This window comes from Leuresthes tenuis, unplaced genomic scaffold (assembly GCF_036924035.1).
Source record: "Leuresthes tenuis unplaced genomic scaffold, fLeuTen1.0.hap1 SCAF_5, whole genome shotgun sequence".
NCBI lineage: Eukaryota > Metazoa > Chordata > Actinopteri > Atheriniformes > Atherinopsidae > Leuresthes > Leuresthes tenuis.
Window position 1 is genome coordinate 32,569,883 of NW_027325359.1, and position 12,990 is coordinate 32,582,872.

Here is a 12,990-nt window from a genome sequence, read left to right on the forward strand (position 1 = left end):
GAGTCCGTGCTGCATTAAAGCGCATGTCCTTCTGCTGTTGTGCACACACTGAACCAGCTGTAAATGAGCTTTTTAAGAAACAACTTATCAAATAGACAATGAAACTCTAGCGAAAATGTCTGAAGCAAGTCATCTGTGCTGTTTGAGCTCAACTGTCAGTGCACTCCTCAGTGTTGTTATAGCTAATGGTAGCCTGTGGCTAACGTGAGTAGAGCTGTAACCATCGATCACGACATAACTGACAATATAGAGCTCAAGTGCAGAGTCCTGTGCATTGGAAAGTGATGTAAGAGCTCTTGACCAAGTGGCAATATTAATTTATTCTAGTCTAGTAAAAGATTAGAAGTACTGGTAAGTACGATATCAAGAATATGGAGATTCCTCTTCCTAAGCAACATTATCTGAAGATGTGGGTGGAGACAAAGCTGATTGAGAACACTGCGGGACCAGGAAAGTGGCTCACATCACTCCAGTCCTGAGGTCTTAACACTGGCTTCCTGTCCATCAAAGACTTTAAAATGCTGCTGTTGGTTTAAAAAGCCTAAACTGTTTTGGGGCCAAAGTACATGTCGGATCATCAGGAACAGGTTTGTTTTCTGTCCTCAGAGTTAAAACCAAACAGTTCAGTTCTGATGTATCACAGACGTGGAAAGAACTCGCAGATAAGTGCACGTCGCTTCAGGAGTGCACAGTTTAAACTCTCTGTTCCACTTTGAAGCCGTGCTTCATGTTGTTGGAACAATGATTTTATCTCATGCACACGCTTGCAGAGAAAGGCGTGCTTGAACGTCTTGTAGCTTTTCCTGTTCTTCTCGCCAAAGGTGAGTCTTTTCTAAGCTTCAGACCTTCCTCGTCACCACAGCATTTACTTAAGTGATTGAGCTGATTTACCTGATAGACTTTGAAATAACCTGAGCTGCACTGTTGCCTCTCACTCTGCTTTACTTGTTTATTTCTGCTGTAAATCTTGTTTAAATGCTGTTTTGAGAACTTTCAACTGTCTCATTGTCTCATTGTGCTGCATAAATAAATCCGACTTTCCTTGAAATGGTAATGTGACGTAGCAGCGCCCTGCGAATCCGAACGGCTCGCTGAAAGAGACGTTATCACACCAAGGCAGCCCCAAAAGGAGCGACAGCTTGTGATGTCAGAGATTTTGTGTCTGTAGTGATTTCTGACACCCAAACAAATGTGTTCAAGCACAGAAAAGAGTGCTAACGTGGATTTTCTGTCTTTTCTTTCATCCAGGAAGGCTGTTTAGGTGCAGTTTGCTGCAGCGGTTTTGTTGAATCAAGTTGCTTCTCCAAAATAAAAAGCTCTTTTCCATCAATGCTGCAGCAACATTTGATGGACAGGATTAAACAGCGACACGCAGCACTGCAGCCAGCTGAAAACCTCTTTGTCCCCCTTTTTTTCACGTATCCTTCCTGGTTTACTGCTGTTATGTGGCTCCCAGTTCTCTGAACCTCTCTTTCCTTTTTCATCACATCTATAAATTTGCTTTGTTGCTCTTTCCTGCAGCTCCATCCTCAGCTTCCTTACGCTGAGCTTCTCCCTGGCTTATGAGTCCAAACCATTTAACCTGAGTGGTTAGTTTGATGTTCTCATTCCTGATCTTAGCTTTCTCAACTCAAACTCCACTTCCTGTCTTTTCATCAGTGGTGCTGTCTCCAAATTGCACTCTCGTTTTTATCTCACCTGTCTCTCTGAACATTTGAGCCTTGGTGTTTAAACCCATCCACCTTCAGCACCTTTACACTTTGCACCCTCACGTTTCTCCTGTCCTCCCACTCATTCACACAAAAATATTCCGTCCTGCTCTTTGAACTTAAGTTCCTTCTCCTCAAGCACATCTACCTCGACCGACTTTTAAGATGAATTCCAAATAAACTACATAAAAACTCCTGCAGCTTCTGGAATTTGTGAAGATCGAAGACTTTTACATCTTTACAATGAACTTATTTTCAAGTAGCTTCACTGTCATTGATGTAGCAAAGCATGAAATAACTGGAGTCTTTTTTACATCCTGCAAAATAATCAGAGAAAACAGCCCGATTACTCTGTTCAAGGTTTACATCTCAAAAGATAGGGAAAAAGAAATACAAATAAAGCCTGTCAAAGCCTCTCAGTTTCCAGCTTGAATCTAAAGGAGCAGAGAAATGAAAAGAATTCAGCTATTTATAGGGAGGAGTCTGACAAAGCCTTCATATTAAAACCAACACAGCTCAGCTGCTGTGGCCTTCATCAGAATAACAGGGTTGACGTTGCATCAAGAAGATTCCCTTCACCTTGCTAAACAGAGAGATATTTTCACTTGTTCTATATTTTGCAACAGCAGCATTGAAGCAAATGTTGAGCTTTAAATACATGTTTTTATAGAGGTTATATGTCTAACTCACGTGCCATTTGTGAGCAGAATTGTCCTATTAATCTAAAATCACACTTTTTTGTATTCAGGAGTTTTTTGGTAGGTATAAAAAGTGCAAAAATCTTCCCTTTTTTTGCTTCAACTCACTCCTAAATTGATAACCAGTGAGAGACGTTAAACTCTGGAATATTATTGCTTCTTTGTGTGGCAGCGGTTTCCATCCTACCTGCTGTATTCCATAAGGGCCGTGGATCTGAAAGGAACTTTAAACTAATGCAGGAATAGAAATGGAGAGCGCTGCGGTGAGATGCAACAGAGGCATGAATGGCCTTATCTAAATCTGCAGAGAACAGGAATATAAAAGCAAATAGAGGAGCTGCGGAGAGACGACGCAGTGAAAAACACTCAACCTTGTGAGAGGGAGTTCTCTGACAAAACCTGTTTTAGAAAGTGGAAGACTCCTGCTTTTGTATGTGTGACCGTAACCAAGGAAACTAAAGTCACGTTTTCAGTTTGCTCCTTTTTATACTCTGGAAATACTTCAGCCAAGAGGGTTGAAAGAAGAGCTCTCTAAATGTTAGGCCGTGACTTCGTCCTGTCACTTCAGTCAGACCTCATTTAAGACTCAGTTTTTCCTCCACTAAAACTTAATGATTGGATCGTCTGCACATACGTGAATCTGTTCAGTCTTGGACTGAAAATGCATTACTGACTGTTTACAGTCAAATGAAAAAGAAAGTAGAACTTTTAAATCTCAGGTTCTACGTATCAGGGGATAATAATATATATTCTGGTTTTTCAGGTCTTAAAATCAAATAAATACAGCCTCAGATTACCCACAATGTCATTATTCAATAAAAACTAAGCCAGAAGCAGTGTGTGAAAACTTCAAGTACACCCCACGATTCAATAGCTTGCAGCTCATTGAGGTTTGCAGCATTGGTTTCTGCACAGCTCTCTTAAGGTCCCACCACAGCATTTCAGTCAGGCTGAGGTCTGGACTCTGACTGGACCGTTGCAACACCTTGATTCTTTTCTTTTTCACACATTCTGTTGTAGATCTGCTGCTGTGTTTGGGATCATTGTCCTGTTGATGAGCCAGTTTCAGCCCAGCTTTAGCTGTGGGACAGATGGCCTCACATTTGACTCTAGAATACTTTGGTATCCAGAGGAGTTCATGGTGGACTCAATGACTGCAAGGTGCCCAGGTCCTGTGGCTGCAGAACCAGCCCAGATCATCAGCCCTCCACCACCGTGCTTGACAGCTGGTATGAGGTGTTTGTGCTGATATGCTGTGTTTGGTTTCCTCCAAACGTGCTGCTGTGCATTATGACCAAACATCTCCACTTTGGTCTGGTCTGTCCAAAGGACATTGTTCCAGAAGTCTTGTGCTTTGTTCAGATGCAGCCTTGCAAACCTAAGCTGTGCTGCCATGTTCTTTTTAGAGAGAAGAGGCTTTCTCCTGCAGCCCTTCCAAACATGCCATCCTTGTTCAGTCTTTTTTGCAATACCTTGATTATTTTCTTTTTCACACATTCTGTTGCAGTTTTTGGCCAAATTAACACACCTGAATGCTCCAGAGCAGCAAACTGACAAAAAACCCCGAAAAAGTCTGCTTTTATAGAGGTGCTCACACTTGCTGACGATCAATTAATCAGTGCATTGATCAGCAGCACCTGGAGGGTGTTGTATGTAACAAATTCTAAGACTTGCTCACGACTAGATGATTTTCTTACTATGTCCTGAACCTTAGATTTAAAAATAAGTTGTACTTTCTCTTTCAAATGTGTTGCTAATAACAGACATTAGACTCTTTCCTTTCTTTATCTAAACCTCTTTTTCTTTAGGCTTCAGCAAAAGGTCACGGTTTAATTCCATTGAGCCTAGTTTCCTAATATGTTTAGCCTCAGATATTTCCTTTTCACCTCACCAAGTCTGATCCACAGTGAATGATTGCAGCTGCATAATGCCTATTGTGACTATGACAAATAAAAGCAGCGCTGCACTCCTGGGACAACTCTGACAATGGTGCAGCCTTGGCCTAGATGCAAATCATAGCCTCTTATTCAGAGTGCGTGCGCGCGTGCATGCGTGTGTGTAAAAACGGATTGAATGTGCCTGTGGATCTTCGGGTGGAAGCTACCTCCTCATTAGGTGGCTCTGATAGCAGTGCTAAAGCCATGTTCCTGAGAGGAGAGAAGGAGGAAAGAAAAACAGAGTGGAGGGATGGTGGGAGGTGAAAGAGGACAACAGGGAGGGAAAGGAATCAGCGAATAAGAGAAGTGAGGCAAAGGCACAGTGTGTATGTGGATATGAGGATAGTGTGCTTGTGTGAGAGCTCTTATAGGCCTGCATTAGGCAACACTCACACTAAGGTGGCTGGGTTGTAGGATTAGTAGTTTAATTGGTACCTCAAGGAATAGAGGAGACTTAACAACAGTGGAGTGGTACCAGGATTGGGCTGCAGGGCCATGGTGACACAGACTTACACACTTACACAAGTTGTTATTTTGAGGAAATTGTCTTGAACTGGTTCCTTACCCCCATTTCCACCAGACGTAACTCTTAAACCAAACTCTGTTTCTACATTTGTGGCGATAACAATGCGTCAAAGGCACACACACATCGATGCGTCCACACACACAACATTCAGGAATAAAAGTGATGCAGAAGAAGTGAATCAAAGGAGGAGAAAAACTGGAAGAGTCTCAAAGCGAGTAGGTTTGAAATGCCACTGAGAAGTTAAAAGTCCTGCCAGCTGCTCTGTGAAGCTGTACTCAGAGCTGAAATACCTCAGAACCGGTTGCCAGATGGTTGAAAACCTACCTGAATGAAACCACTTTCTGCAACCCATCACTCTGGTGAATGTGCACAGGTTAGAAAAGAGGTTAACAAGCAACTCATACGTCTTCCAGCTGCTCAGAGGTTTGCATGAAGCCGCAATCGGTCAAACTTTTACAAATGTGAAGTCTGAAAATCACAATTTTATGTGTTTAAACTCTTAAAGTTTGGCTCTTTTTTGGGGACTAACTGGATAAGTTAAAAATGACTCCATCTGTTGCAGCTATAAAATCACTTCTCTATCTGACTTTTTAAAAACACTTAATAATGAGATATTCTACTCTTTAGTATTTGTACTTCTGACTAAGAATCAGATGAAAAAACTTCCTTCACCAGACCTCAGTAGCTCTAACACTGTGTGCAACTAAACTTGCTGTCCTAAAATGACTAAAACCCCCTTTTGGTCTTGAGAAGTTAGGCTCGATATCACAAATCAATGTCCTCAGAAAGAAATCCATGAAAAGCAACTGAGGAGGGATCCCTCTTCCAGGATAAATGGAAATACAGCCAACCTACAGCTTGTTAAACGTAGATATTAAAGTTGAAGTGATGATAAGTGGGCCTCATGTGGCTTCCACTCATATTCTGCAGGAGAGAGAGAAAACTTGGTTGTGTTGTGGGTATATTTCTCGAATATATTATAAATATCTCGTGCCCACTCACACAAATGCTGACAGCAGACCAGTCTTCACGCAAACAAATAAAACTTTTATTCCTATTGCCTTCATTTCTATTGACAAAAAATTAGTCGGAACAAATCAATACAAAAATAAAGTACATATTGATTTCTTAGCAGCAATAGATTTTAACCTCAGTTCTACTTTACTTATGAGCAGCATTGCAACTTCTCTCCTTCCAGCATCCCTTTTCAGCCTCCACTTTCAGCTGTAGGCCTTATGACGCTGATTAAACATGCACTTTCCTTCTCCTTTCAACTCTTTCACGTCTCTATATCCTGCACACATTCGTCATTCATCCCTCACTCTCCGTCACCACTCTATTTATACTCACCTTTGTCATCCATCTTTAAGAGAAATCCTCTCAACCAAAGGGAATGAGATATTAATGTGGGGACAGTCTTAGAATTACTGATCTGAAAGCTCTGATTCTGTCAGATGAACGTCTAACCAAAATAATCACAGTGAACTCCCACCATCATCACAGCTGAGCACATGCAGCAGAGGCCAACCAAAGAGGCCGAAGCAGCAGTTACCCTCTGCTGCTCTGCAGAGCTGATGGCTTAATGAACTGCAACAGGAAGTGTGACCAGCATTCTTCTCCCACTACATTATTAAAGAGGCTTTTAAACTACAGAGCACTTGTGACGCCATGCTTGCTCCATGTAGTACATACTACAGTTCACAGGGAGGTGATGTCACAACGTGTCGCTCTGAGAAAATGACCCCATGGGCTCTACATGTTTATTGAGATGTACAAAACATGACATTAAAGTCCTCGAGGAAAACCTAATGGAGCTATTTTGAATCCTCCTGCGACAATGTGTGTACGTGCGAGCCTCTGGTTGTTGTTTGGGGTGTCCCACTGATGTTTCTGCTAAAGCTTGGCCTCGGCCTGTGGCTCAACTCTCCCTTCCTTCCACCTTTTTGAACACCATCGTCCTCCTCGTCTCTGATCTAAAGAACCGCCTCAGACTGCCGTGATCCTCAGAGGACGAGGATCTGCTGCTGCTCAGAGGATCCTGATGACCCCCCCCCCCCCTTTGGTACTGCCTTTAGACTGCCATGTTTGGAGTTCATGTCAAACAGAATGGAAGTTCCATGAAAGCTGGTACAGAAATATGCAGTAAACTGTATTCTCCTCTGGCCACTTGTGCTCACCTCCTCTCCTGCTCATCATGCAGACAACAACCCCATCATGAACGTGTAAGTTGCACAGCTGGGTTCGATGAAGACAACTCTGCTCTTTGCCACTCTTAGTGCAGTCAGTTGATCTAAGGTCACTCAGCAGAGAACATTGCTCATTTCTAAGGATTAAAAAATGCAATTTCGTGTACTTGCCACTTGTTTAAATCCTTCATGTTGAGCTGCGTGGTTGAAATAACTTTTCTGTAATGTGACAGTCTCAGAAACATTTGTTTCTGCTTCACTTTGACTGAAAACCTGTTTATGTTCAGCCTTCTGAGCGTTTCAGAGGAGAAATGCCTGTTTAGGTGAACAGACGGCAGCACGGGGGTATTGTGGTGCTCAGCGTTCAAACTAAAACTTCAAACTTAAAAGGGGTTCATCTAAAGTTTTTTAGGTGAATTATATTTTTCGTAAACTTAACTTCCGACTTGTCAGTCCAGGCAACGTTTTTCCAGTCTTCTATTGTCCAGTTTTGATGAGCCTGTGCGAATTGTAGTCACAGTTTCCTGCTGTTAGCTGACAGGAGCGGCCCCCGGTGTGGTCTCCTGCTGCTGCAGCCCATCTTCCTCAGGGTTCCACGTGTTGTGCGTTCAGAGATGGTATTCTGCATTCTTTGGTTGGAACGAGTGCTTATTTGAGCTCCTGTTGCCTTCCTATCATCTGGAACCAGTTGGCCCATTCTCCTCTGACCTCTCATATCAACAAGGCATTTTCACTGGATATTTTCTCTTTTTCTCTGTAGCGGCCATGCGATTGGCTGATTAGCTGTTTGTGTTAACAAGCAGTTGGACATGTGTACCTAATAAAGTGGATGGTGAGGGTATATATATATATATATATATATATATATATATATATATATATATATATATATATACAATAACCTTGTATAAGTGCTTTGAAAAGCATCGGTGTCAAATTGACTTTCATATCAAACAAAAACACTGAATATGAGAAACATATCGGGTTGATATCTCCCCTCCGTCACTGTTATCGTGTTTGATTGAGAAAATTAAAGACACGGTATAGCGCTCATTCCATAATTGTCAGTTGAATTGTTTTCCATAACATCAGCGGGTACAGTCGCAGTCTGTGGTGCTGGATTGTTGAACACCAAACGCAGCACAGCGGGAAATCTCTGTGCATAAATTAAAGTAGAATTTTTAACAGTGAGGGAAGAAATGAAGGAAATATAAAATGCTTTTATGTCAATTTTGAACCCGAGCATCTCTCAGGACTCATATAATTCACTGCTGAAAATACACATGTAAGTAAATCTAAATAAATGACTCATTCATTGTTATTTTTCACAGTGCTGCGTTCAGTGTTTGCTCAATAGTTATTTTACCATCAATGTAGGATCACAAACACCAACTGTTCTCTATAAATGTGGTTTACTTCCCGCTGAGCAATTTGACATTAGAATTGGCATTCAATATATTTCCGTGTTATATTTCTTTAGAAATCTAGATCAGATTTTCTCTCGATATAAATGCTATTCAATATGAAAAAGTTCAAGTTTAGCAGCTGTCAAGTCTTAACCTGACCTCTTGAACTTCAGCACAGACAACTCTCAGTAACAAACTCTTTTGTAAACATCCATCAGGGTCTAATGGAGTCTGTACACAGAGATGTTAAGAACATAGTGACAGACTGCTGAATTGACCACAGGTTGCAGTGAGGCAAACATCGCTCATGTAGGACTTTTGTTTGAAGACAAACTGGACTTTCACCAAACTGTTCTCGATGAGTAGATGAACGTATTTCATGTGAGAAATAAGGTCCAGGTTTAAAAATACCCCTAAAAGTTCCCCTTTAAAATGGATCTGGACAGAAATCAGGTACTTGTGTGACAGGATGCATTCATGGTAGATCTGTTTCTGGATACAGATGCTGTGTGGGTGTCTGTGGTTTTTCTTCTAAACTCACAGCAAAGGTATAACAACGCTTGAAGCCGCTGTGGGGAATGAACTTGCTGCTCAGTCCCAGAGAGTCTACATGCAACTGAGGTGAAAGTTAATTAGCATAATTAGTAAGGCAGGGGCTATTATTCAGGGCCTAACACTGTTGGTGATTTCCTCTGATGGACTGTTCATTGGCCAATGGTGAAACAGAGCTAATTAAACTATAATTAGGGGGAATTATCTTACACTCTTGGCACATTTTGTACATGTACTATTTTAAAGGGATATTCACTTGTGATCATTGTGTTTATATACTGCTGGTTGTGAACATCAGTACTCAGATTCATCCTTCACTTTCTCCTCTGAGTGCATCATGTCTGTCCCAGGTTCACACAAACAGACCAACAGACTCTCAGGACTGATATGAAGTGTTTGGCTATTAGTTCCTAGTTTCCAGGTGTGCCCCATAATAAACTGTCTCAAGATATTTGTTCATATGTGCAGCTTACTTACTTACTTGCTGCATTGTCTGCTTCTCTTTCAGCACTGCTGGTAGTTTCTGGCTTTTTTCATTACACATCCCCCTCTTTTCTGCTTAGTTCAGTTACATCATTGCAACATCTGTTGTGTGCAGATGGATAAACTAAAGGATGGTCATTTCTAAATGACACTGTCCCAGTTATGTGAGTTTAAATTGATTCTGATCTTTAAAAGGTGCACGACAGTAAAAAACAAATAGAATTAACCACTGTCTGATGTAACCCAAGTTTTGGAGTTATCTGGGATCCTATCATCTTTGTAATTCTTGTGCTTTCACAATAAAATCACAATAAAAGCAGAAGCTCTCCTGCAGCTTCACTGTATGCACCCTAAATGTTATTATCTGTAAGGCTTGTGTGTGTATTTGTGTGTTTTCAAGGGGAATTCCTAAGATTGTACAAATGAGGATCATTTAACATGTCAGGAGAAGCTCAATTCAGCCTGCAAACTGTTGTGCAATGTCCTTAAAGCATCGAGAGTAACACCAGAAACATGGCTTCAGTACACATGTGGCACAAAGACATAAAGCCAGAGGAATGCTGGCTGTGTCCCTCTCCCTGATGCATTACATCAGACTGCATTATGGGAAAGGTAGGATCAAGTATTTTGAAGCTGCTCGATGAATACCAGATTTTTTTGACAGTTATGCATGAAGTTTTACCTTCTTCTCTTATGTGTTACAACTTAATATACTTACAGTATTAAATGAGAGGGGGTTTTATGGCTTATCTCAAATATACTGAACCGGACTTTACTGCCAAAGAGTTCCTATTTATTTAGTTAATAACATCTTCACGGCCCCAGTGTGATGACACATAATGTCATAATGTATAAATATCTCAGAGCTGTTTGAGAGAAATATAATTTAAACTACATATGAAGGGATGATGAGTAAGTCCAGCGAGGAATTAGAGAGTTAAGACTTCGATCTGTGGTGTTGTTTCAGTGCATGGCCTCAATGTGCCCTATTGATATCAGATAGCAGTCTGACTTTGTGGAATCATAAAATGCTTATCTAAACTTTTCTTTGCACACTTTTTCAGTTTCAGTTTTCTGAACCAACTCCCCCACAGTCGCTGGATACTTGTGTTTTGTGTTATATGGCACTGTATATGTGTATCATTGCAGTAAATGACCTGCAGATGGAGTGTATCTCATGTGTGTCCTCGTCCTTGCGAGCGGTGTCCGTCAGACTGTCGCCCAGAGCCATCAAACACTGAGCGAAGCCTTTGTAGATGGAGTGACACCTCCTGGGCGAGGCTGCAGCGACGGAGCATGGGCTCAACACTGGAAAAGACACAAACAGATCAGGTTACACAAAGCAATCCGAGCAGAAATCTTGATGGGAGCGTTGATGATAAACTCCTCTTTCCCTTTATAAAAAGCTGCAACTGTTGGACCGGATAAAAATCAATATGAGCAGACAGCAAACCTGCTGTTTTCACATCTATTTGTTTCAATAGTCTGACACAACTTAGATTCTGGTTAAGATGCTGGTAGAGAAAGACCAAAGTAGATGAGCATGCGGCCTTCATCGGGTTCATCATAAAACATTCGACAACAAGCATTTAAACAGGGCAAACAAGGGGCCATTAAAGAGGTCAGCTGGATACGTGTTCTGATGGTTTCCAACCGAACGTTCTTCCAGGTTCATGTCGCAACACGTGGATGCATCTTTGGGCATAGTACTTTCTTCTTAACTTGGTTTTTAAAGTCCTTCCTCTGTATGCATTTTCTGAGTTTTTCGGCTATATTCTTTGTTGCTATGGCTTGCTCCATCTCAGGTTGCTATGAGTGCTTCCAGCTTCAGCTTTGGCCACTACCAGTGTGCCGATGCAGGGATTTAACCACAGACACCTTCATTAAAACTCTTTATTGTAAAAACAGTAACATGTCACTGATGGGCTGAATCGGCACTGAATGAAGTGATCACCTGTTTGACCCTTTTTCCCCTGAAACAGCCCTGAGCCATTGAGGCATGGACTGCAGACCTATAAGATATGCATGTTGTCTGGCACCAACACATCAGCAGTAGATCCTTTAAGTCCTGTAAGTTGTGAGGAGGGACCTCTTTTGATTGGACTTGTTTGTCCCGCACATCCCACAAATGCCCAACTGGACTGAGATCTGGAGAAACTAGAGGCCAAGTCAGTACCTCTAACCGTTCTTGAGCCATTTCTGTAGTGTGGCAGGATGGATTATCCTGCTGAAAGAGGCCACTGCAATCATGGATTAACATTTCTATAAAGGAGAGTTTGTGATCAGCAACTATTTTTAGGTAGGTGGTACATAACGAATTAACATCCACGGTAATAACAAGGCCCAGGTTCTGCCAGCAAAACATAGCCCAAAGCAGCCTACTGCCCTCCCTGGCTTCCTTCTTCCCATAGTGCATCCTGGTGCCATGTCTTCCCCAGGTGAGTGGCACACAAGGATCCAGCCATCCATAAGATGTGAAATAAAACATGATTCAACAGACCAGACTGCTTTCTTCACACTGCTTGGTGGTCCAGTTCTGAAGCTCAACATTAGTGCTTCTCAGTGGTAGACACGGGTCAACATGGGCACCCTGGGCTGTGGCTACACAGCTTTATGTGCAACAAACTGTGAGGCATTGTTTGTTCTGACACCTTTCTATCTGAACCAGCATTAATGTACGGTAGCTCCTCTATTAGATCGGACCACACGAACCACCCTTCGCTCCCTGCACGTATCAGTAAACCTTGGCCACTCATAAGCCTTTCACCACTTCACTGATTTTCCTTGCCTGCACCATTTTTGGTAGTTCCTGGCCACAGCAGACCAGGAACGGCCCACAAGAGCTGTAGCTGCGGAGATGCTCAAATCCTGACCCATTTTTATGATTCCAACACATCAACTTCAAGGCTTGAATATCCACTTGCTATCTAATATATTCCACTCTCTGCCAGGTGCCATTTTTTACCCTACGTCTCAGTGTCATAATGGTATGGTTGATCGGTGAATATATGTCTCTCACCGACTACTTTAGAAGAAAAAGGTCAAGATATTCGTACCTTTTATGATTGGTTTGGTGGACATGTCAGCAATCGGTTGCAAGTTTGTCACAGACAGGCTTTCTATGTGTTATCTGAGGTAAAAAAAAAAAAAAAGCCTTGTAAAGATGGATTCGTATGAGGATCCAGCTGTTTTGCAAGGCTCTCTTGAGCTCCAATGTGATCATCAGGTCGTCTCCTACTTTGCCTGGAAGTCGGTGCTGGACATGTGAAGACAGACTGTTGTTGACCATTAAGCTGTTGAGACTGGGGGCAATTAATGGCCAGAAAACTGCAAGTTACTCGCTCTGACACTCAAACATCCAGCCAACCAGCAGTTGCAAGAACAGGCATGTTTGTGACAAGCGACTCAAACAGCATCTTGTCAGTTGTCAGCATGGATTGTCAGGACGCTTTCTAATTGGGGAACAAGTGGAGAAGGTGTTTACTGTCGCCTC

At 42.0% G+C, this 12,990-nt stretch overlaps 1 protein-coding gene across 1 annotated transcript in view; it reads right to left on the reverse strand.

Moving 5' to 3' along the window:
* nrn1la (neuritin 1-like a) overlaps positions 1 to 12,990 on the reverse strand; it is a 72,275-nt gene that overhangs the window by 12,664 nt on the left and 46,621 nt on the right. The window contains exon 2 of the mRNA XM_072386683.1: positions 10,655 to 10,805. Within this exon, the coding sequence (XP_072242784.1) occupies positions 10,655 to 10,805 (151 nt within the window). The remainder of the gene's footprint in view (positions 1 to 10,654; positions 10,806 to 12,990) is intronic.